Source organism: Chiloscyllium plagiosum, unplaced genomic scaffold (assembly GCF_037043375.1).
Source record: "Chiloscyllium plagiosum isolate Xiang-an unplaced genomic scaffold, Cpla_swu_hap1 HiC_scaffold_53X, whole genome shotgun sequence".
Lineage (NCBI taxonomy): Eukaryota > Metazoa > Chordata > Chondrichthyes > Orectolobiformes > Hemiscylliidae > Chiloscyllium > Chiloscyllium plagiosum.
The window spans coordinates 8,987,761-9,008,971 of NW_028270191.1; the positions used below are offsets into that span (position 1 = coordinate 8,987,761).

At 48.8% G+C, this 21,211-nt stretch overlaps 1 protein-coding gene across 5 annotated transcripts in view; it reads right to left on the reverse strand.

Moving 5' to 3' along the window:
• LOC122543394 (beta-1,4 N-acetylgalactosaminyltransferase 1-like) overlaps positions 1 to 21,211 on the reverse strand; it is a 159,082-nt gene that overhangs the window by 21,065 nt on the left and 116,806 nt on the right. For all 5 annotated transcript variants that reach the window (XM_087985553.1, XM_087985556.1, XM_087985555.1 and 2 more), the window contains one exon: positions 7,607 to 7,699. In XM_087985553.1, the coding sequence (XP_087841679.1) occupies positions 7,607 to 7,699 (93 nt within the window). The remainder of the gene's footprint in view (positions 1 to 7,606; positions 7,700 to 21,211) is intronic.

Genomic DNA, 21,211 nt, shown 5'->3' on the forward strand with positions numbered 1-21,211 from the left:
CTGGGGACCTGGGTTCAAATCCTACCACAGCAGATGATGGAACTTGAACTCAATATAAACCTGGAATTCAGAATCTAATGATGTTCATTGCCGCTTGTCAGGATAAGCCCATCTGGTTCACTAATGTCCTTTAGGGAGGGAAATCTGCCATCCTTACCTGGTCTGGGCCTACTTGTGACTCCAGATCCACAGCCAATGGGTCTGACTGTTAACAGTCCTCTGGGTAATTCGGGATGGGCAATAAATGCCAGCCTAGCCAAAGGTGCCCTCATCTGTTAAATGAATAATAAAGGGACCGAAGGGGCAATGTTTTCACACAGAGGGTGGTGCGTGTGTGGAATGAGCTGCCAGAGGAAGTGGTGGAGGCTGGTACAATTACAGCATTTAAAAGGCATCTGGATGGATATATGAATAGGAAGGGTTTGGAGGGATATGGGCCAAGTGGGAGTAGATTAGGTTGGGATACCTGGTCAGCATGGATGAGTTGAACCAAAGGGTCTGGTCTGTTTGCGTGCTGTACGACTCTATGACTTAGTCTCAGGAGTAGGGGCATGATAAAGAGGTCTGCAGTTGGTACAAGGTATTGATGGCGTGGTCGAGGGAGGAAAAGACAGTGAGGAGGGAAACTGGAGGCAGCTGGAGAATAGTGAGGTGGAAAGTGGAATTCTACCACAGAAAAGCGTGAGGTGAGTGAGGGAGGGAGGGAGGGGGAGCTACAATAAACAGAAGGATGCTGAGAAACATCAGGAAGCTGCCGGTGGGAGGGGCCTTGGACATATATCCTCACATCCTGTAAGGTGGTGGCACAACTGAATAAGGTGGCTAAGAATGTTTCTCTCAGTAACTGAGGTACAGAATACAGAAGCGGGTTGGAGGGGAGTGGGATGGACCAGAATGGCATACAACATTTGTTCCATCATTGTGTACAGTTCGGGTGAGCACGTTCCAGGAAAGATCAGGTTGTACTGGAGGGAGTGCGGAGCAGATTTACAAGGAAGTGGCCAGGCCTGGGAAAATTGAGACACTGGGGAAAGTTTGGATAGACTCGGGTTGTTTTCAGGCACAGAGGAGGATGAAGGGGGACTGAACAGGCAGAAGGAATGAGGGGAATGTCAGGAGAGTTATTTCCACCCAGAACGTGTTCGAGATCTGAAAGTCACTGTCTGAAAGGGTGGGAGAGGCAGAAACCCATCTCAGCCGCCTGTCTGCTAATTGCGGCCTCTTGGGTTACAGACTCCAGTACATGGATTGTGACATGGTGTGCCTTTAAGAGAGTTGTTCTGTCCTGTCCCGTTTCTCTGAAAGGGAGGGGAGGGGGGGTGGAGGAGTGTTAACCTGCTGCCCAGGTGCTGGCTCCATGGAATGCAGAGTAAATACCTTGGGTGCTTTTTGCAAGGCTCCCACAGACCCAGGGTTTTGCTTTCAGTTGAGGGATTTTTGGAGATGAAACTGCTCGACACAGCTCCCTCTCTGTGATGCTGCAGCAAAAAAACTCACGGTCTCTCTCTGCTGCTTGATTCTGTTCATTCCTGCTCCGGGACTGAAGGAGATCAAAACTGAGGGAAATCTGCTTAGCTGAATTTGCTACGGGTGTGTTTACAGGCAAAAAAAACCCCACTGCAGACCCTGGAATCCAAAATAGACAGGCAGGAGGCTGGAAGAACACAGCAAGCCAGGCAGCATCCGGAGGGGGAGAAGTTGACATTTCAGGTGTAACCCTCCTTCAGGACAGTTTATGGCATGCTGCTGGATAGGAACGGTTGATGATTGGTAGTTAAATGTGATGGTATTGAGAGTTTTAATAGAGTTAAATTATGCCAATTCTTCTTTTTTTCTTTGTGGTGTAAGAATAAAGAGCATTTTCATAGAATCCCGACAGTGTGGAAACAGGCCCTTCGGCCCAACAAGTCCACACCGACCCGCCGAAGAGTAACCCACCCAAACCCCATTCCCCAACATTTACCAATCCACCCTAACCTGCACATCCCTGGGCACTATGGGACAATTTAGCATGGCCAATCCACCCTAACCTACACATCCCTGTGACACTATGGGACAATTTAGCATGGCCAATCCACCCTAACCTGCACATCCCTGGGCACTATGGGACAATTTAGCATGGCCAATCCACCCTAACCTGCACATCCCTGGACACTATGGGACAATTTAGCATGGCCAATCCACCCTAACCTGCACATCCCAGGGCACTATGGGACAATTTAGCATGGCCAATCCACCCTAACCTGCACATCCCTGGGCACTATGGGACAATTTAGCACGGCCTATCCACCCTCACCTGCACATCCCTGGCCACTATGGGACAATTTAGCATGGCCAATCCACCCTAACCTGCACATCCCTGGGCACTATGGGACAATTTAGCATGGCCAATCCACCCTAACCTACATATCTCTGGACACTATGGGACAATTTAGCATGGCCAATCCACCCTAACCTACACATCCCTGGACACTATGGGACAATTTAGCATGGCCAATCCACCCTAACCTACATATCTCTGGACACTATGGGACAATTTAGCATGGCCAATCCACCCTAACCTACATATCTCTGGACACTATGGGACAATTTAGCATGGCCAATCCACCCTAACCTACATATCTCTGGGCACTATGGGACAATTTAGCATGGCCAATCCACCCTAACCTGCACATCCCTGGGCACTATGGGACAATTTAGCATGGCCAATCCACCCTAACCTGCACATCCCTGGGCACTATGGGACAATTTAGCATGGCCAATCCACCCTAACCTGCACATCCCTGGGCACTGTGGGACAATTTAGCATGGCCAATCCACCCTAACCTGCACATCTTTGGACTGTGGGAATAAACCGGAGCAAACCCGCACAGACACAGGGAGAACATGCAAACTCCATACAAACAGTTACCTGAGGCTGGAATTGAACCTGGGTCCCTGGCACTGTGAGGCAGCAGTGCTAACCACTGAGCCACAGCGCAGCCCTTATCTTCTTAAAAGCCTAATAGTTTGACCAAACAAATCACAGCTGGAATGCCACACCTTCTACCTGCCATTAAATAAGCTATAAGTTAGGGTGAAGGCTACCTCTTTGATATATGTTGAGGGGATTTGGTCTGGTCCATAGTAGGGAGGTGGGAATAAGTTGACCTTTCCAGGGTTTTTTTTGACTTTAGCTTTGATTGAGAGAGGGGCAGAGGACCCAGGCACTCAGCATCACTGAGAGGAGAGATGCCAGAAGGAGGCAGACCACCAGGGAGAGCTGCATGTGACTCAGGAGCAGTGAGAGCAAAGTTAAAAGCAGGGATAGTACAGAGGGCCTGGAAACAGACAGACCAGGTTGTGGGGAGAATGGGGAGTTGCTTCACCAAAATGTGTGTCAAAAGAAACTGTGAGGAATTTTAACTCCTCAAGTATTAACTGGGATGGTTTCAGTGTGCAATGTAGGGAGGGTACAAAATTCTTAAATTATGTCCTGGAGAACTTTTCGTGTTCAGCCTATTCAACACGGGAGAGGGCAGCTCTGAATCGAATATTTGAAAATGAGGTCAGGCAAGTGGAAGATGTATCAGTAAGGAGCCATTTTGGAAAGAGTGATCATAACTCAGTTAGATTTATGGACAGGGACAAGGACAGGTCGGGAATAAAAATTATAAACTAGGGAAGAGGACGCTTGGATACGATTTGGCCTGAGTGGACTGACAGCCTTGCTGTCAGATGAAACTGTGTCAGAGCAGTGCAAGGTATTCCAGGAGGAAATAGCGAAATCTATGTTCCCTTAAAGATAAAAAGTGTGTGACTAACAGTGGAGGATCCTGAATGTCAAGGGATGTATAGGTTAGAAGACATAGAATCCCTACAGTGTGGAAACAGGCCATTTGGCCCAACAAGTCCACACTGACCCTCCAAACAGTATCCCACCCAGACCCATTCCCCTTCATTTACCCCTGACTAATGCACCTAACCTGCACATCCCTGGACACTATGGGACAATTTAGCACGACCAATCCACCCTAACCTGCACATCCCTGGGCACTATGGGACAATTTAGCATGGCCAATCCACCCTAACCTGCACATCCCTGGACACTGTGGGACAATTTAGCATGGCCAATCCACCCTAACCTGCACATCCCTGGGCACTATGGGACAATTTAACATGGCCAATCCACCCTAACCTGCACATCCCTGGGCACTATGGGACAATTTAACATGGCCAATTCACCCTTACCTGCACGTCGTTGGTCTGTGGGAGGAAATCCACACAGACACGGGGAGAATGTGCAAACTCCACACAGACAGTTGCCCGAGGGTGGAATCGAACCTGGGTCCCTGGTGCTGTGAGGCAGCAGTGCTAATCATTGAGCCACCCCACAGTGGGAAGCTCACTGTAAGTGTTGCTTGCACAGCTGCTTATTCAAGCAATGGGGAAAGTGACTGCAGATGAACTGGAGCCAGGGGATGTGCACGAAGGGAGATTAGCTGGCAGTAAGGAGCTGCCAATCTAGCATGACAAGTTAGCACGGTCAATCTACCCTAACCTGCACATCCCTGGGCACTATGGGACAAGTTAGCACGGTCAATCCACCCTAACCTGCACATCCCTGGACACTATGGGACAATTTAGCACGGCCAATCCACCCTAACCTGCACATCCCTGGGCACTATGGGACAATTTAGCTGTGGAATGGTGACCCATAGTTGACAACAAAGGGTTTCTGGGTGCTAACAACTGCATGGTTGGCTCCGAGCGAACTGAACTAGAGGGTTAGAGCCATTGGAATTCCAGAAGGGAAGGTGCTGCCCTTCTCACTGCAGTAAGAAACAGCTCGAGCCCGAAGGAAGCCAGTTTATTTCCTCACCACAGTCACTGGAGGCTGCATCTTCTAACTAATACACCAGTGACTTTATAAAGTGTGAACCAGTTGCTCTGTGCCTCCTGTGGTGAGTGAAAGTACCTGAGGAAGGAGCAGCATGGAGATCAGTTTAGTGAGCCCTATGGACAGACAACTAAATTGCCTTTCCCTCTGCCCGTAACACCCATTTTTCTGTGTCTGCGTGCGTAGGGGGAGTTTTAGAAGGGGGGTTAGAGTTGCGACGAGTCAAGATTAAAGTCACTGTAGTCCTGCACTCTCATTCGAGAGAGATGGCTGGTGCTGGTTTAACCTGAGGGTCACCATGCCTTGGGTGAGGGGTGAGGTTGAGAAAGAGCCCTTCATGGTAACCTCAGCCGGGAGTGGGAATCGAACCCACATTATTCATGTTACTCTGCAGCCAACTGGATAAAAAGTCAGGTATGGATACAGCAAGAACTGTACAGCAAATGGAGCAGCACGTCAGTGAAAGTCTTGAACAGAAATAAAGTCTAGATGACATTTTTGCAGCGTCTATTATGTGAAATTCAGTTTGTGGAAAATTATAGACTGAATGACGCAAGGCGTAAAGACCACAGGGAATTATTTAGCAATTTCAACTGAGTCAGAAGTTCTGCGAGGTTTCCTTTTTTTTGCAAATGGATCTAACGCAGAGGACGTAGGGCTGGCCTAATTTAGACCCACATTAAACCGTGAGCAATCTTTGCGAAACAGCTGCTATCCAAGGGGATGCCATCCTGTGCCAGTGGGTTTCGACTGCGCCACCAAGAAAGAGCTCGCACTTGGCACCTTGTTGCAGCCTCAGGAAGGCAAAAGGCGCAACATTTCTGGCGATGATGTCCAAAAGCATCGCCGCAGATGGCAGACCGGGCCAAAGCAGCGACCAATTTGCGCACAGAACAGCTCCCGGGAAAGTGAGTGGAATGGGCAACCAATCCCATTCTCGGGATGTCGCCCTAGGGGGTCTGAATATTGGCTCAGGACTGTCTGTGTGCCTCAAGCAACCCCGGGCTTCATGTTTTTAATGAGTGGGACTGGTGGGCTACAGGATGCATCACAATCAAGCATGACGTCCACCCACGTCCTGCCAATATATACGTGCCCAACCAGGAATCGAGGCAAAACGTTTCAGGGAACAATGGGTAGTTGAGCAGTCAAACGATGAGGCTGTGTCATGGATGGAAAGGTCCTCTGTTTCGACTTGAAATCACAGTCTAAAGCAGGCGAGGGGTTGGCATTTCCTGAATGTTGCGTCTTTGGGTGGCACCTTCACCGCAGCCTGGGTGAACTGGGCACAGGAGTGAACCAGGAGTCCTGGTCTGGTGAAAGCTTTGAGGTGGTTAAGAGGAAACAAGAACAGAAATTGCTGGAAAAGCTCAGCAGGGCTGGCAGGAAGGGTCACCTGACCAGAAACGTTAACTCTGATTTCTCTCCACAGGGGCTGCCAGCCCTGCTGAACTTTTCCAGCAATTTCTGCTTTCGTTTCTGATTCACAGCACCCGCTGCTTCCATTTCTTATTTAGTGAAAAGGAGAACATGTCTCTGGCTCGTCACTTTTGGATGGCCTTTGCTTTATCTTAGCGCCACCCGTGAGTCAGTTTGTGCCATGCTGGGGCATTTCTAAGTTTTCCTGTTTGCTCTGCACCCGCTCCCAAACCCCCCACCCTAACTCTGCCATCTCGGTCCCGGTATCAGGTAACCGGTGAAAGATGACCACTCCCAAACAACAGGGAGATGAGCAGGTTTCTGCTTCCTCTGGGCTTTCCAAAAGGAGAGTGTCAATGGGAAGGTTGGCATGACCAATCAACCCTCTATTTTGAGTGGCAGAAGCACTTTGCAGTGCTTTAGCTAAAGGAACTTCTGTCAATGTTGCTTCTTTCTCTTGGTCCAGGAATTGTCTAACCGGCTTTGTCCAAATTGCATGTCACCAGGATGGATGCACAGTCCTTTCATGGATTTTTTATAGCCCTCTTAGCTGACTGGGGGAAAAAAAAATAGAAGGGCATTCTCGCCAGGGGCATTTGCCCAGCACAAGTGGATGTCTCAGAAGTATTTTGCAGGGCGAGCCCACGTTACGCAGTCCCCTCTGTTACTCCGTGACCTGCAAGTATCTCCGTGTGCCTGGTCCAAGAAATGACGGGTGACATGGTGGTAAGTTTGCACACTGGCGGGTCTTCCCAGCTGACGTCAGGATCCATCGCCCGTGGTCTTCGATACACTTGGCCTCAGTAAAACGCCAGCTGCTGACGTGGGTAATGGCAGAAGGACTGGGCTTCAGTCGTTTTTTGGTTCTTTGTAAAAGGATTATGACACCCCGTGCCTGCAGCTTATTCAAAAGAGTTGGCAGGGCCTGAGCTGCCAAAACCTAACGCCAGATGCCCGCTCCAACTGGGGGGAGGGGGAGGTGGGGAGCCAGGGATTGGCAATTTTGCTGCTATTTCACCAGGATCAAATAACAGGGCCATGGCATCCCTTCCCCTGCAGGGGAGCTAGACCCAGACAGTGAAGATTGGTGGCAGGGCCGTGTTGGTCCTGTTCCCTTTGCATCATCAACTCGCTGTTGGTCATGTGGGAGCGCCAACCCAGCCTAAAATCAACCAGGCCTTGCAGTAGTCAATGACCCCTTCACGAAAGGTGATGATAAGCAATGAGTCAAGCCTGATGCCATTCAACCAGTTATAAGTGATGCTCCCAATCCAGTCACCATTAACCCCAAGCAAGCTTGCCACTGACCTGACTGGCTTTTAACATTATAGAGCCTTGGAATGATGGGATGTCGAATCTTGATGGTGAATGCAGCCCGATGTCCATCGGTCTCAAACAACACTAGATAAAGAAGAATAGTAATTAACTGATCAGTCAGTGCAGACAGGCCTGGTCAGTAATGTGTGAGGTGGGAGACACAAAGACAGGCAGGTGAAAGGAATGAGCCAATTTGAAACAAAAGCAAAGTACTATGGATGCTGCAGATCTGTCATTCAAATACTCAACAGGGCGACTCAGCGGTTAGCATGGCTGCCTCACAGCGCCAGGGACCCGGGTTCAATCCCAGTCTCTGGCGACTGCCTGTGGAATTCGCATGTTCTCCCCGTGTGTGTGCGCGTCTCTTCCGGGTGCTCTGGTTTCCTCCCAGAGTCCGAAGATATGCAGGTTAGTGTGGATTGGCCATGCTAAATTGTCCCATAGTGCCCAGGGATGTACAGGTTAGAGTGGATTGGCCATGCTAAATTGTTCCATAGTGCCCAGGGATGTGCAGGTTAGGGTGGAATGGCCATGCCAAATTGTCCCGTAGTGCCCAGGGATGTGCAGGTTAGGGTGAATTGGCCATGCTAAATTGTCCCGTAGTGCCCAGGGATGTGCAGGTTAGGGTGGATTGGCCATGCTAAATTGTGTCATAGTGTCCAGGGATGTGCAGGTTAGGGTGGATTGGCCGTGCTAAATTGTCCCGTAGTGCCCAGGGATGTGTAGGTTAGGGTGGATTGGCCATGCTAAATTGTCCCATAGTGCCCAGGGATGTGCAGGTTAGGGTGGATTGGCCATGCTAAATTGTCCCATACTGCCCAGGGATGTGTAGGTTAGTGTGGATTGGCCGTGCTAAATTGTCCCATAGTGCCCAGAGATGTGCAGGTTAGGGTAGATTGGCCATGCTAAATTGCCCCATAGTGTCCAGGGATGTGCAGGTTAGGGTGGATTGGCCATGCTAAATTGTCCCATACTGCCCAGGGATGTGTAGGTTAGTGTGGATTGGCCGTGCTAAATTGTCCCATAGTGCCCAGAGATGTGCAGGTTTGGGTAGATTGGCCATGCTAAATTGCCCCATAGTGTCCAGGGATGTGCAGGTTAGGGTAGATTGGCCATGCTAAATTGCCCCATAGTGTCCAGGGATGTGCAGGTTAGGGTGGATTGGCCATGCTAAATTGTCCCATAGTGTCCAGGGCTGTGCAGGTTAAGGTGGATTGGCCATGCTAAATTGTCCCATAGTGCCCAGGGATGTGCAGGTTAGGGTGGATTGGCCATGCTAAATTGCCCCATAGTGTCCAGGGATGTGCAGGTTAGGGTGGATTGGCCATGCTAAATTGTCCCATAGTGTCCAGGGATGTGCAGGTTAGGGTAGATTGGCCATGCTAAATTGCCCCATAGTGTCCAGGGATGTGCAGGTTAGGGTAGATTGGCCATGCTAAATTGTCCCATAGTGCCCAGGGATGTGCAGGTTAGGGTGGATTGGCCATGCTAAATTGTCCCATAGTGTCCAGGGCTGTGCAGGTTAAGGTGGATTGGCCATGCTAAATTGTCCCATAGTGCCCAGGGATGTGCAGGTTAGGGTGGATTGGCCATGCTAAATTGCCCCATAGTGTCCAGGGATGTGCAGGTTAGGGTGGATTGGCCATGCTAAATTGTCCCATAGTGTCCAGGGATGTGCAGGTTAGGGTAGATTGGCCATGCTAAATTGCCCCATAGTGTCCAGGGATGTGCAGGTTAGGGTAGATTGGCCATGCTAAATTGTCCCATAGTGTCCAGGGATGTGCAGGTTAGGGTGGATTGGCCATGCTAAATTGCCCCATAGCGTCCAGGGATTGTCGGTTAGGTGGGTTAGCCATGCTACATTGCCCTGTAGTGTGCAGGTTAGCTGGGTTAGCCATGGTAAATATGGGGATGGGGTGAGATGCTCTTTGAAGGGTCAGTGTGGACTCGACAGGCCAAATGGCCTCTTCACACACTGTACAGCTTATTTTCCAAGGAGGTGAGTTATCAGTAAAAGCTCTGTCGTCATGTAATTCTTTTCATAACGACTTGACAACCCCCGATTAAGTGGTGTCACTTTTCCAACGGAGGAAGTGTTTACTTCCACAAACAGTCACGTGACAAGGAGTTGATGACCACGTTGTGTGATGTGGAGCTAGGGAACAATATTGACCAGGACAACTGAACTTTCCACTGTCTTTCTTTGAAACCAGGATCCTTTCCAATCAGGATCCTTTACCACCCACAGGAGGGAGACAAGGCTTTAATAACTAGATGTAAGACTAATACACTGAGGTAAGGAAAGGATGATAAGGTGAAGGAACCTTGGGTGACACCTGGTTAAGAGGAAGGTGGAAGCTTACTTAAGAGGTTGAGGAAGCAAGGATCAGACAGGGCTCCAGAGGGTTACAAGGTAGCCATGAAGGAACTGAAGAATGGATTTAGGAGAGCTAGAAGGGGGCATGAAAAAGCTTTAGCAGGTAGGTTTAAAGGAAAACCCTAAGGCATTCTACACCTATGTGAGGAACAAGAGGATGGCCAGAGTGAGGATAGGGCTGATCACGGATAGTGGAGGGAACCTGTGCCTTGACTCCGAGGAGGTAGGGGAGGTCATTAATGAATACTTTGCTTCAGTATTCACTACCTTGTTGTTTGTGAGGACAGCGTGAAACAGGCTGATATGCTCAAATAGATTGATGTTAAGGAGGAGGATGTGCTGGAAATTTTGAAAAACATGAGAATAGATAAACCCCCTGGGACAGATGGGATATTCCCAAGGTTTCTACAGGAAGCGAGGGAAGAGACTGCTGCACCTTTGGCGATGATCTTTGCACCCTCACTGTCCACTGGAGTAGTACCAGGTGGTTAGAGGGTGGTAAATGTTATTCCCTTGTTCAAGAAAGGGACGAGGGATAACCCTGGGAATTTCAGACCAGTCAGTCTTATATCTGTGGTGGGAAGATTACTGGAGGATTCTGAGAGACAGGATTTATGATTACTTGGAAAACCATAGTTTGATTAGAGATAGTCAGCGTGGCTTTGTGAGGGGCAGGTTATGGCTCAGAAACTTCATTGAATTCTTTGAGGATGTGACAAAACACATAGATGAAGGTAGAGCAGTGGATGTGGTGTACATGGATTTTAGCAAGGCATTTGATAAGGTTCCCCATGGTAGGCTCATTCAGAAAGTACAGAGGCACGGGATACAGGGAAATCTGGCTGTCTGGACACAGAATTGGCTGGCCCATAGAAGACAGAGGGTGGTAGTAGATGGAAATTATTCAGCCTGGAGCTCGGTGACCAGTGATGTTCCGCAGGGATCTATTCTGGGAATTCTGCTCTTTGTGATTTTTATAAATTACTTGGATGAGGAAGTGGAAGGGTGGGTTGTGATTCTGTTCACCGAGCTGGAAGTTTTTGTTGCAAACGTTTCGTCCCCTGTCTACGTGACATCCTCAGTGCTTGGGAGCCTCCTGTGAAGCGCTTCTGTGGTGTTTCCTCCGGCATTTATAGTGGCCTGTCCCTGCCGCTTCCGGTTGTCAGTTTCAGCTGTCCGCTGTAGTGGCCGGTATATTGGGTCCAGGTCTATGTGTCTGTTGATGGAGTTTGTGGATGAGTGCCAAGCTTCTAGGAATTCCCTGGCTGTTCTTTGTTTCGCTTGCCCTATAATGGTAGTGTTGTCCCAGTCAAATTCATGTTGCTTGTCGTCTGCGTGTGTGGCTACTAGGGATAGCTGGTCGTGGCGTTTCGTGGCTAGTTGATGTTCGTGGATGCGGATCGTTAGCTGTCTTCCCGTTTGTCCTATAATGTGTTTTGTGCAGTCCTTGCATGGGATTTTGTTTTGTGCAGTCCATGCAAGGACTGCACAAAACACCACAGAAGCGCTTCACAGGAGGCTCCCAAGCACTGAGGATGTCACCTAGACAGGGGACGAAACGTCTGCAACACACATTCCCAGCTCGGCGAACAGAACCACAACAACGAGCACCCAAGCTACAAATCTTCTCACAAGTGGAAGGGTGGGTTAGTAAGTTTGTCGATGACCTGAAGGTTGATGGAGTGGTGATTGTGTGGAGGACTGTTGTAGGTTGCAATGGGGCATTGACAGGATGCAGAGCTGGGCTGAGACATGGCAGATGGAGTTCAACCCGAAAAGTGCAAGGGGATTCATTTTGGAAGGTCAAATTTGAATGCAGAGTACAGGGTTAAAGACGGGATTCTTGGCAGTGTGGAGGAACAGAGGGATCTTGGGGTCCATGTCCATAGATCCCTCAGTTGACAGGGTTGTTAAGAAGGTGTGTGGTGTGTTGGCTTTCATTAGCGGGGGATTGAGTTTAAGAGCCACGAGATTATGCTGCAGCTCTATAAAGCCCTGGTTAGACCACACTTGGAATATTGTGTTCAGTTCTGGTCACCTCGTTATAGGAAGGATGTGGAAGCTTGAGAGAGGGTACAAAGGAGATTTACCAGGATGCTGCCTGGGCTGGAGGGCAGGTCTTATGTAGAAAGGTTAAGGGGGCCAGGGCTTTTTCTATCTGAGCGAAGAAGGATGAGAGATTACTTGAGAGAGGTGTATAAGATGACGAGAGGCATAGATACAGTGGATAGCCAAAGACTTTTCCCCAGGGTGGAAATGTCTATCATGAGGGGGCATAACTTTAAGGTGATGAGAGGAAGGTTTAGGGGCAATGTCAGAGGTAGGTTCTTTACACAGAGAGTGGTGGCTGTGTGGAATGCAGTGGTAGGAGTGGTAGGAGACTCAGATATATTAGGGACATTTAAGCGACCCTGGGATAGGCACATGGATGATAGTACAATGAAGGGTGTGTAGGTTAGCTTGATCTTAGAGTAGGTGAAAGGTCGGTATAACATCGATGGGCTGAAGGGCCTGTACTGTTCTATGTTGGAAAGAGTGCGTTGCCTTATGAGGAAAGGTTGGACATAGTAAGCCTGGATACTCTGGGGATTAGATTAAGAGGCGACCTGACTGAAACTTAAGATCCTGAGGGGACTTGACTGGGTAAATGCGGACCGCATTCCTCTTGTGGAAGATTCTAGAACTACAAAATCTGGGCTCACCCAGTTAAAACAGAGATGAGGAGAAATTGTTTTCTCTCTCTCGCTCAGGGGGTCATACAGCTTTGGAACGCTCTTTCTGAAAAGTTGTGGAAGCAGAATCTCACAGTATTTTTTACAGCTGAGGTACTGAATTAGCTTTATTGTCAAATGTACTCACATGAGTACAGTGAAAGGTTTACAAGTCACCACTTATGCCGCCATCTTAGGTATAAGATACCTAGGTATAGATTCTTCAGCACAAGTTCTTACGGAAAACAAATTGGAAAACTAAAGAAATAAAAAGTCCAACAATACAGATCGTCGGAATAAATTAGAAAAGTGAGAAATAAAAAGTTCACAACAATGCTCTTTCCAACCCAGTCCACCCTGGCACCTAGCTTCCAGTCCACGTCGGCCTTTCCCTTGAAGTAGATGTAGAGAGATTCTTGTTACGGGAGGAAGGTGGAAGATTATCAGGGTGTGAATGGAAGTTAAAATCAGATCTGCCCTTAACTTGCAAGGCAGCACAATGAACTGTTCTGCATGCCCTCGTCACTGGCCTGTCTACTTTGATGTTTTAATTCAAGCCCAGGAGTGGGACTTGAACTTCAGAACCTTACAATGCAGAGGGTACCTGCTGAACTGTTCCTCAAACAGCACTGAAGAGTCATACAGCACAGAAACAAACTCTTTGGTCCAACTCATCCACGCCGACCAGATCTCCCAATCTGACAGAGTCCGATTTGCCAACATGTAGCCCATATCCCTCGAAACCCTTCCTGTTCAGAGAGGAATGAAAAGCCTTGGCAAAGATGGTTCCAATCGTGGAGAAATCCCACAATGACGGATCGGTCACCAATCCCACCGATTGGAAATTCAGGAGAATTCTCTTCAAAAGCAGTGAGAATGTGGAACTCCCTCCAAGGGAGGGGGAAATGGTTGGGGTGAACAGTCTGGATGCATTTAAGGGAAAGCTGAATAAACAGATGAGGGAGAAAGAACATGTTGGCAGCATGTGGTTTGTGTGGTCGTTTGCGAACACAACCCACCCACTCCACTGATTCACTGGGTCCTTCAAGCAGCAAGGATTCAGACAGACAGTAAGCATACCCTGTAGTACGGAGAGTCTGGCTAGCATAGGTAGCAGAAGGCCAGAAGATAAAGGAGCAGTATTAGGCCATTTGGCCCATCGAGTCTGCTCTGCCATTCAATGATGTTTGTCAACCCCATTCTGCTGCCTCCTCCTCATAACCCTTGATCCCTTAATCAATCAAATCTATCTCTCTCTCTTAAATACACGGCTGTGTATTAAACACACTCAGTAACTCGGCCTCCACAGCTCTCTGCAGCAATGGGTCCCACAGATTCCCCACCTTCTGGCTGAAGAAATTCCTCCTTATCTCCGTTCTTAAGGGTTGTTCCTTCACTCTGAGACGGTGCCCTCGGGTCCTACTCTCTCCTCCGAGAGGAATCATCTTCTCCATGTCTATTCTATCCAGGTCTCTCAGTATTCTGTAAGTTTCAATCAGATCCCCCCCTTCATCATTCCAAACCCCATCGAGTACAGACCCAGAGTCCCCAACCCCTCCTCATATGACAAGCCCCTCATCCCCAGGCTCATTCTTGTAAACCCCCTCCAAGGCCCGCACATCCTTCCTTAGATACAGGGCCCCAATACTGCTCACAATATTCCAAATATGGTCTGACAGGAGCCTTATACAGCCTCAGCAGTACATCCCTGCTCTTGTATTCTAACCCTCTCACAATGAACGCTAACATTGCATTTACCTTCCTAACTGCCAACTGAACCTGAATATTAACCTGAAGGGAATCCTGAACTGGGACTCCCAAGTCCCTTTGAGCTTCAGATTTCTGAAACCTTTCCCTATTTTGAAAATAGTCTACATTGCTATTCTTCCCACCAAGTGCCTAACCTCACCCTTTCCCACATTGTATTCCATCTGCCACTTCTGTGCCCACTCCCTTAGCCTGTCCAAGTCCTTCTGCAGCCTCCCCACTTCCTCAACACTCCGTCCCTTCACCTACCCTTGTGTCATCTTCAAACTGAGCAACAATGCCCTCAGGTTCCTTCACCCAGATCATTCATGTACAACATGAATAGCTGTGGTTCCAACACTGACGCTTGTGGAACCCCAATAGTCACCAGCTGCCATCCTGAGAAAGATCCCTTTATCCCCACTCTCGGCCTTCTGCCCGTCAGCCAATCCTCTCTCCATACCAGTACCTTGCCCCTCACACCATGGGCTCTTATCTTACTTCGCAGCCTCCTGTGTGGCACCTTGTCAAAGACCTCCTGGAAATCCATATAGATCACGTGCACTAGCTCTCCTTTGTCCAACTTGCTCATTACCTCCTCAAAGAATTCTAACAGATTTGTCAGGCATGGCCTCCCCTTGATGAAGCTGTGCTGACACAGCCCTATTTTCTGAAGAAGATATTCCTGAAGAAGGGCTTATGCCCGAAACGTCGATTCTCCTGTTCCCTGGATGCTGCCTGACCTGCTGCGCTTTTCCAGCAACACATTTTCAGCCCTATTTTATCATACACTTCCAAGTACTTCACAATCTCATCCTTAATAATGGATTCAAATATCTTTCTGCCTTGCTCCCTTCTTAAATGGGGGGGGGGGGGGGGGGGGGGTGTTACATTAGCCATTTTCCAGTCCTCTGGGACCCTCCCTGACCCCAGTGATTCTTGGACGATCACCACCAATGCCTCCACAATCTCCTCAGCTCTCTCCTTCAGAACTCTGGGATGTAGTCCATCAGGTCTGAGTGATTTATCCACCTTCAGCCTCCCCAGCACCTTCTCCTTAATGATGGCCACTGCACTAACCTCTGTCCCCTGACTCTCTTGAAGCTCTGGTATGCTGCTGGTGTCTCCCACTGTGTAACCTGATACAAAATTCCTGTTCAGTTCCTCTTTGTTCCCCAGTGCTACGTCTCCAGCCTCATTCTCCAGTGGCCCAATGTCCACTCTTGCCTCTCTCTTACCCTTTAGATATCGAAAAATACTCTTGCAATCTTCCGTTATATTATGAGCTAGCTTACTCTTAAATTTCATCTTCTTCCCCCTTATTGCTGTTTTTTTTAGTTATTCTCTGCTGGTTTTTAAAGTCTTCCCAATCCTCTGGCTTCCCACTAATCTTCACCACACTGTATGCGTGTTCCTTTTGCTTTTATGTTGTCCCTGACTTCCCTCGTCAGCCGTTGTCTCGTCCTCCCCACAGGCCCTGGCTTTTTTTTGTGCCCTTCAGCAACAGGACAAAAATAGCTGGCTCTAACCAGCTGCTACTGTTTTGTTTCCATTATGAAGGAAGAGATAGCAGGACGTTACAAGAGAAAAGCTTAACCTAATCAGCGTCAACATCGCTTTGTGAAAGTAGCGTCTAGACCCTTCCAGAATAGTGCATGCTGGGAAAAAGGGGGAATGTTTCTCTTCCCCTGGCAATCTGAAGTGCTGTCAGAATGGAAACACACCTCCACGTTTCCGAGGGAGCCCTGAGTGGAACCTTTATTTATTTAAAAAAAGGTGGAGTGGCAACGTGTGTGAGATTAGCACTCCTCTGAAAATCTGGCCCGTCTACCTCACAGTTAATGTAACTGGTGATGTAGGAAACCACTTGCTGTTAGCATCATGCTCCGTCACATCGTTGTGGTTGAGTTTGCATCCAGTGTGACTGCACGTCAACTGAAGTATGTATTGCCTGCGAAGTGCTTTAGAACGCAGAACAGTACAGCACAGGAACAGGCCCTTTGGCCCACCATGTTGTGCCGAACATGATGCCAAACTAAACTAAACCTTTCTGCCTGCCCTTGGCCCATATCCCTCCATATTCATGTGCTTATCTAAAAGTCTCTTAAATGCCCCTAACCTCCCTCCCTCCACCACCATCCAGACCCCTACCACTCCCTGTGTAAAAAACTTGTCCCTCATATCTCCTTTGAACTCTCCCCTCCTCATCTTGAATGCATGCCCCCCAGCTTTCGAGATTTCGTCTCTGGGAAAAAGATTCTGACTGTTAACCCTATCTATGCATCTCGTCATTTTATAGACTTCTATAGAGTCTCCTCCTCAGCCTCTGCTGCTTCAGAGAAAACAACCCAAGTTTTTCTAGCCTCTCCTTATAGCTCAGACCCTCTAATTCAGGCAGCATCCTGGTAAACCCCTTCTGCACCCTCTCCTTAGCCCCCACACCCTTCCCATAGTATGGGGACTAGAAGTGAATGCAATACCCTAAGTGTGGCCTAACCAAAGTCTTATAAAGCTGCAACATGACATCCTGACCCTAGTACTCAATTCCCTGACCAATAAAGGCAAGCATGCCCGCTTTACCACCCTATCTACTTGTATGGGCACTTTCAGGGAACCCCAAGATCCTTCTGTCCATCAATGCTGTTCAAGGTCCTTTGCAGCATCGAGCCAGTGATGGGCGATACAGAAATGTAAGCCTGGCTTTCCTTCGCCATCAGTCAGAAGGGGGCGGAGTGTGTAGGGTCTGAGAACAGGCTACACACAATCATTCTTCGAGGATGCATCCATCTTTGCATGTGCTGCCAATAGGTCTGAAAGGGTTAATACTGAGGAGTGCCTTAAGCACCACCTCACTGTGACAATGTCATGGGCTTGTGGGCAAAGCAGCTCGGAGGAGTGAGACTCAATGCCTGAGCTTCCTCACAGACTGTTTCAAGGTCCACCATAACTTGCAACTAGTGATTAACATGCAAAGAATGGGATCTCATTCACTACAAGAACCTCTTCCAGTCAGACCAGGAAGTGGCTTTCCTTGACCAGACTGGGCCAAGCAGACCCTGCTGTAGAACACAGAACAGTACAGCACAGGAACAGGCCCTTCGGCCCACCATGTCTGTGCTGACCATGATACCATTCTAAGCTAATCCCATCTGCCTGCCCATGGTCCATGTCCCTCAATTCTCTGCCTGTTCATGTGTCTGTGTAAATGCCTGTTCGATGTTGCTATTGTATTGGGTTTTACCACCTCCCCCCGGCAGCATGATGCAGACACCTACCACCCACTGAGTAAAAAACGTTCCTCACACATCTCCTTTACACTTGCCCCCTCTCATGATAAACCTACTCCCCCTAGGTTTGACATTCCCACCCTGGGAAAAAGACTCCGACTACCCACCCTATCCATGACCCTGATAATTTTATATCCTTCGAACAGACTGTCCTTCAGTCTCCGAGGCTCTAGTGAAAACAATCCAAGTTTATCCAATCTCTCCTGGTAGCTCATACCCTCCAATCCAGGTAACATCCTGGTAAACTCCTTCTGCACCCTCTCCAAAACTTCCACATCCTTCCTATAGTGTGGGGACCAGAACTGCACACAACACTCCAAATGTGGCCTCACTAATGTTTTATACAGCTGTAACGTGACCTGCCACCTTGTATACTCAGTGCCCTGCCTGATGAAGGTAAACATGCTGTATTGCCCTCTTTACCACCTTACCCACGTGTGCTGCCCCTTTCAGGGAGCTGTGGGCTTGTACCCCAAGATCCCTCTGGATATCAATGCTCCTAAGGGTCCTGCCCTTTACTCTATACTTTCCGCTTGGATTTGACCTCCCAGAATGCATCACCTCACCCTTGTCAGGATTAAACTCCGTCTGCCATTTCTCACAGCGGATCTGTAGTGACTGGACCCAACTGGACCTTGTTGACTCAGAGGTCCTTGATTGGGCCAATCAGGAAAGCCCTGGCTGATCAATGATCAACACGGGTGCTGGGGACAATATAAGCATTACTGAAGTTAGGCAGTAGCGTGGGTGTAAAAAAAAAGAAAAAAAAAAGAAAAAAGGAAAAAGAAAAAAATTAATGGGGGACGTAGACATTCGGTTCGTGGCCAATACCATTGGACGCCTTAAACCAGTGGTGCTCGGACCCAACATTATGCATCCAGTTGGAGGATGCTCAGGTGTGCGGTGGAATCCCATCTACACTCACCCCTGCCCTGATGGAATTTCACATTGTTCCCAAGGTCCCGTACTTCCCGCGGGAGCCTGTGCCCCACAACCTGAGCCGCCTCCGGAATTTTAATTTTGTCCCTTTTAAGGATGTAAAAAGGAGGGCCCTGTATCGACTGCTGCTGCACACCGTCCACCTCTTCTCCCTCATCCACCGTCCGGACACGCCTTGGCGTGCCCATTTGCCACCGGGCGGTGGGGATCCCCAGTGGAGGGCTCTCTACGCGGGAGTCCTCCCCCTTTCTCTCGGGGATCTGGGGTGGAGGGTGCTGCACGCAGCAGTCCCCTGCAACCGCAGATTGCGGTGGTTCACGGACTCCCAGCCCAACTGCTTGTTCTGTGGCGCTGTGGAGTCCGTGGACCATGTATATATTGGGTGTGGGCGTTTGCACTCCCTTTTTGATTTTCTTAAAAACCTCCTCCTCTGTTTTTGGCTGCACTTCAGTCCCACGCTCCTGATCTTCGGGCACCCGGTACGGAGGAGGGAGGGCAGGTCTGAAGACCTCCTCGTGGGTCTGCTCCTGGGTCTGGCCAAACTGGCCATCAACAGGTACAGGCAGCGGGCCGTGGAGGGGGTCGTTAGGGCCGACTGCCTGCCCCTCTTCCGCGGTTACGTTAGGGCCCGGGTGTCCTTGGAGAAGGAGCATGCGGTGTCTACCAACACCCTGGAGTTGTTCAGGGAGAGGTGGGCGCCGCAGGGAGTGGAGTGTATTATTTCCCCGTCCAACTCTACTTTGATTTAACCCCTGCCCTCCCCATCACTGTTTGATCATGCAGCATTGCCCTCTGAGAAGGGCACTCCTTGTCACTGGTCGCCTGGGTGTTTCCTTTCTTCCTGGTGGTGGAATAGAAATAAAGATTTGTCCACCTGTTGTCTTTCCCTGTGTCTCACACCTGCACTATACCGCTGATAGGCAGTAGTGTGGGGGTAAGGGGTTAAAAAAAAAACCCAGGAGATTTAGAATTTCCTCAGCTTAGGGAACTAACTCTGTGCTGGCTGGGCTACAGTCAGTGTGTTCCTGGTAAAGAAAACTATATTAATAGGGGATTTAGAATCCCCTCAGGTCAGGACACTGACTCTGATCTGACAGGTCACAGCCAGTGTAATGTGCTCAAGTAAATAAAGGGTGACTTAGTGACGGGAAACCAGCCTCTGTGCAGTTATTTCATCCACCAACTTTCATATTGTCTGCAAACGTACTAATCAGACCACTTGACATTTTCATCCAAATCATTTATGTACATAATTACAAACAGAGATCCCAGCGTTGATACTGGTTGAACACCACTGGTCACAGACCCCCAGGCAGTAAAACGCGCCCCCACAACTACCCTCTGGTCTTCCATGGCCAAGTCAATTTTATATCTAACATCAACTCACCATGGATCCCACGTGACTTAATGTTCTGGACCAGCCAATCAAGAGGAACCTTGTCAAATGCTTTACTAAAAGTCCATGTCGACCACATCCTCTGACCTACCCTCTATCATATTCATCACTTCCTCAAAAAGCAGAACCAGTTCGGTTAGACAAGACCTCCCCTGCACAAAGCTGTGCTGACTATCCCTGATAAGTCCATTCTTCTCCAAATGCAAGTGAGTCCTGTTCTGAAGAACCTTCTCCAATAATTTCCCGACCACTGATGGAAGGCTCACCGGCCTCTAATCTCCTGGATTATCCCTGTGGTCGCTCTTGAACAAAGGGACGACACTGGCTATTCTCCAGCCTTCTGGGACCTCACCTGTGACGAAAGGGGATACAAAGATCTCTGCCAAGGCCACCTTGTCTCCTTCAGGATCCAATCAGGCCCTGGGGACTTATCTTCCTTAAATGTTTTTCAAGACATCCAACATCCTCTCCTTAAAGCAAGATGTCCTCGAACATCAACATAATCCTCTCTAAATTTATCATCACCCACATCTTTCTTCTTGGGGAATGTTGATGCCAAGTACTCATTAAGGACCTCACCCACTTCCTATGTCTCCACACAAACTGGCTCCTTTGTCCTGGAGTGGACCTACCTTTTCCCTAGTTACTCTCTTACTCCTAATATCCATGTAAAACACCTTGGGACACTCATTGATCCTTATAGCAAAGGACATTTCCTGGCCCCCCTCTAGCTCTCCTTATTCCTTCAAGTTATTTCCTGCTTTCTTGGGTATTTGATTGGTTTCCTAAACTTTACATATGCTTCCTTTTTCTTTACATCTCTCATTGTCCAAGGTTCCTGAATCTGGCCATCCTGGTCTTTCATCCTCTCAGGGATATGCTGGTCCTGAACTCGGGTTTTAAAAGACTCCTGTCAGATGGGCCCCCAGTTCCTGCCTAATACTGTTGTAATTTGCCTTCCCTCAATTTAGCACTTTTACCCACTTTCATCAGGAGCTACAGCTTGTACGGTGCAGAGTTGGCATAGCCAGACAACGAAAAGGATGCCTAATTTCTCCTCTAACTACCCCAGGGTCAAGCCCACATGACCTCTATATTAATGAGTGACACAAAGTTTCCTGCTTGCCGTCCTCCCTTTGA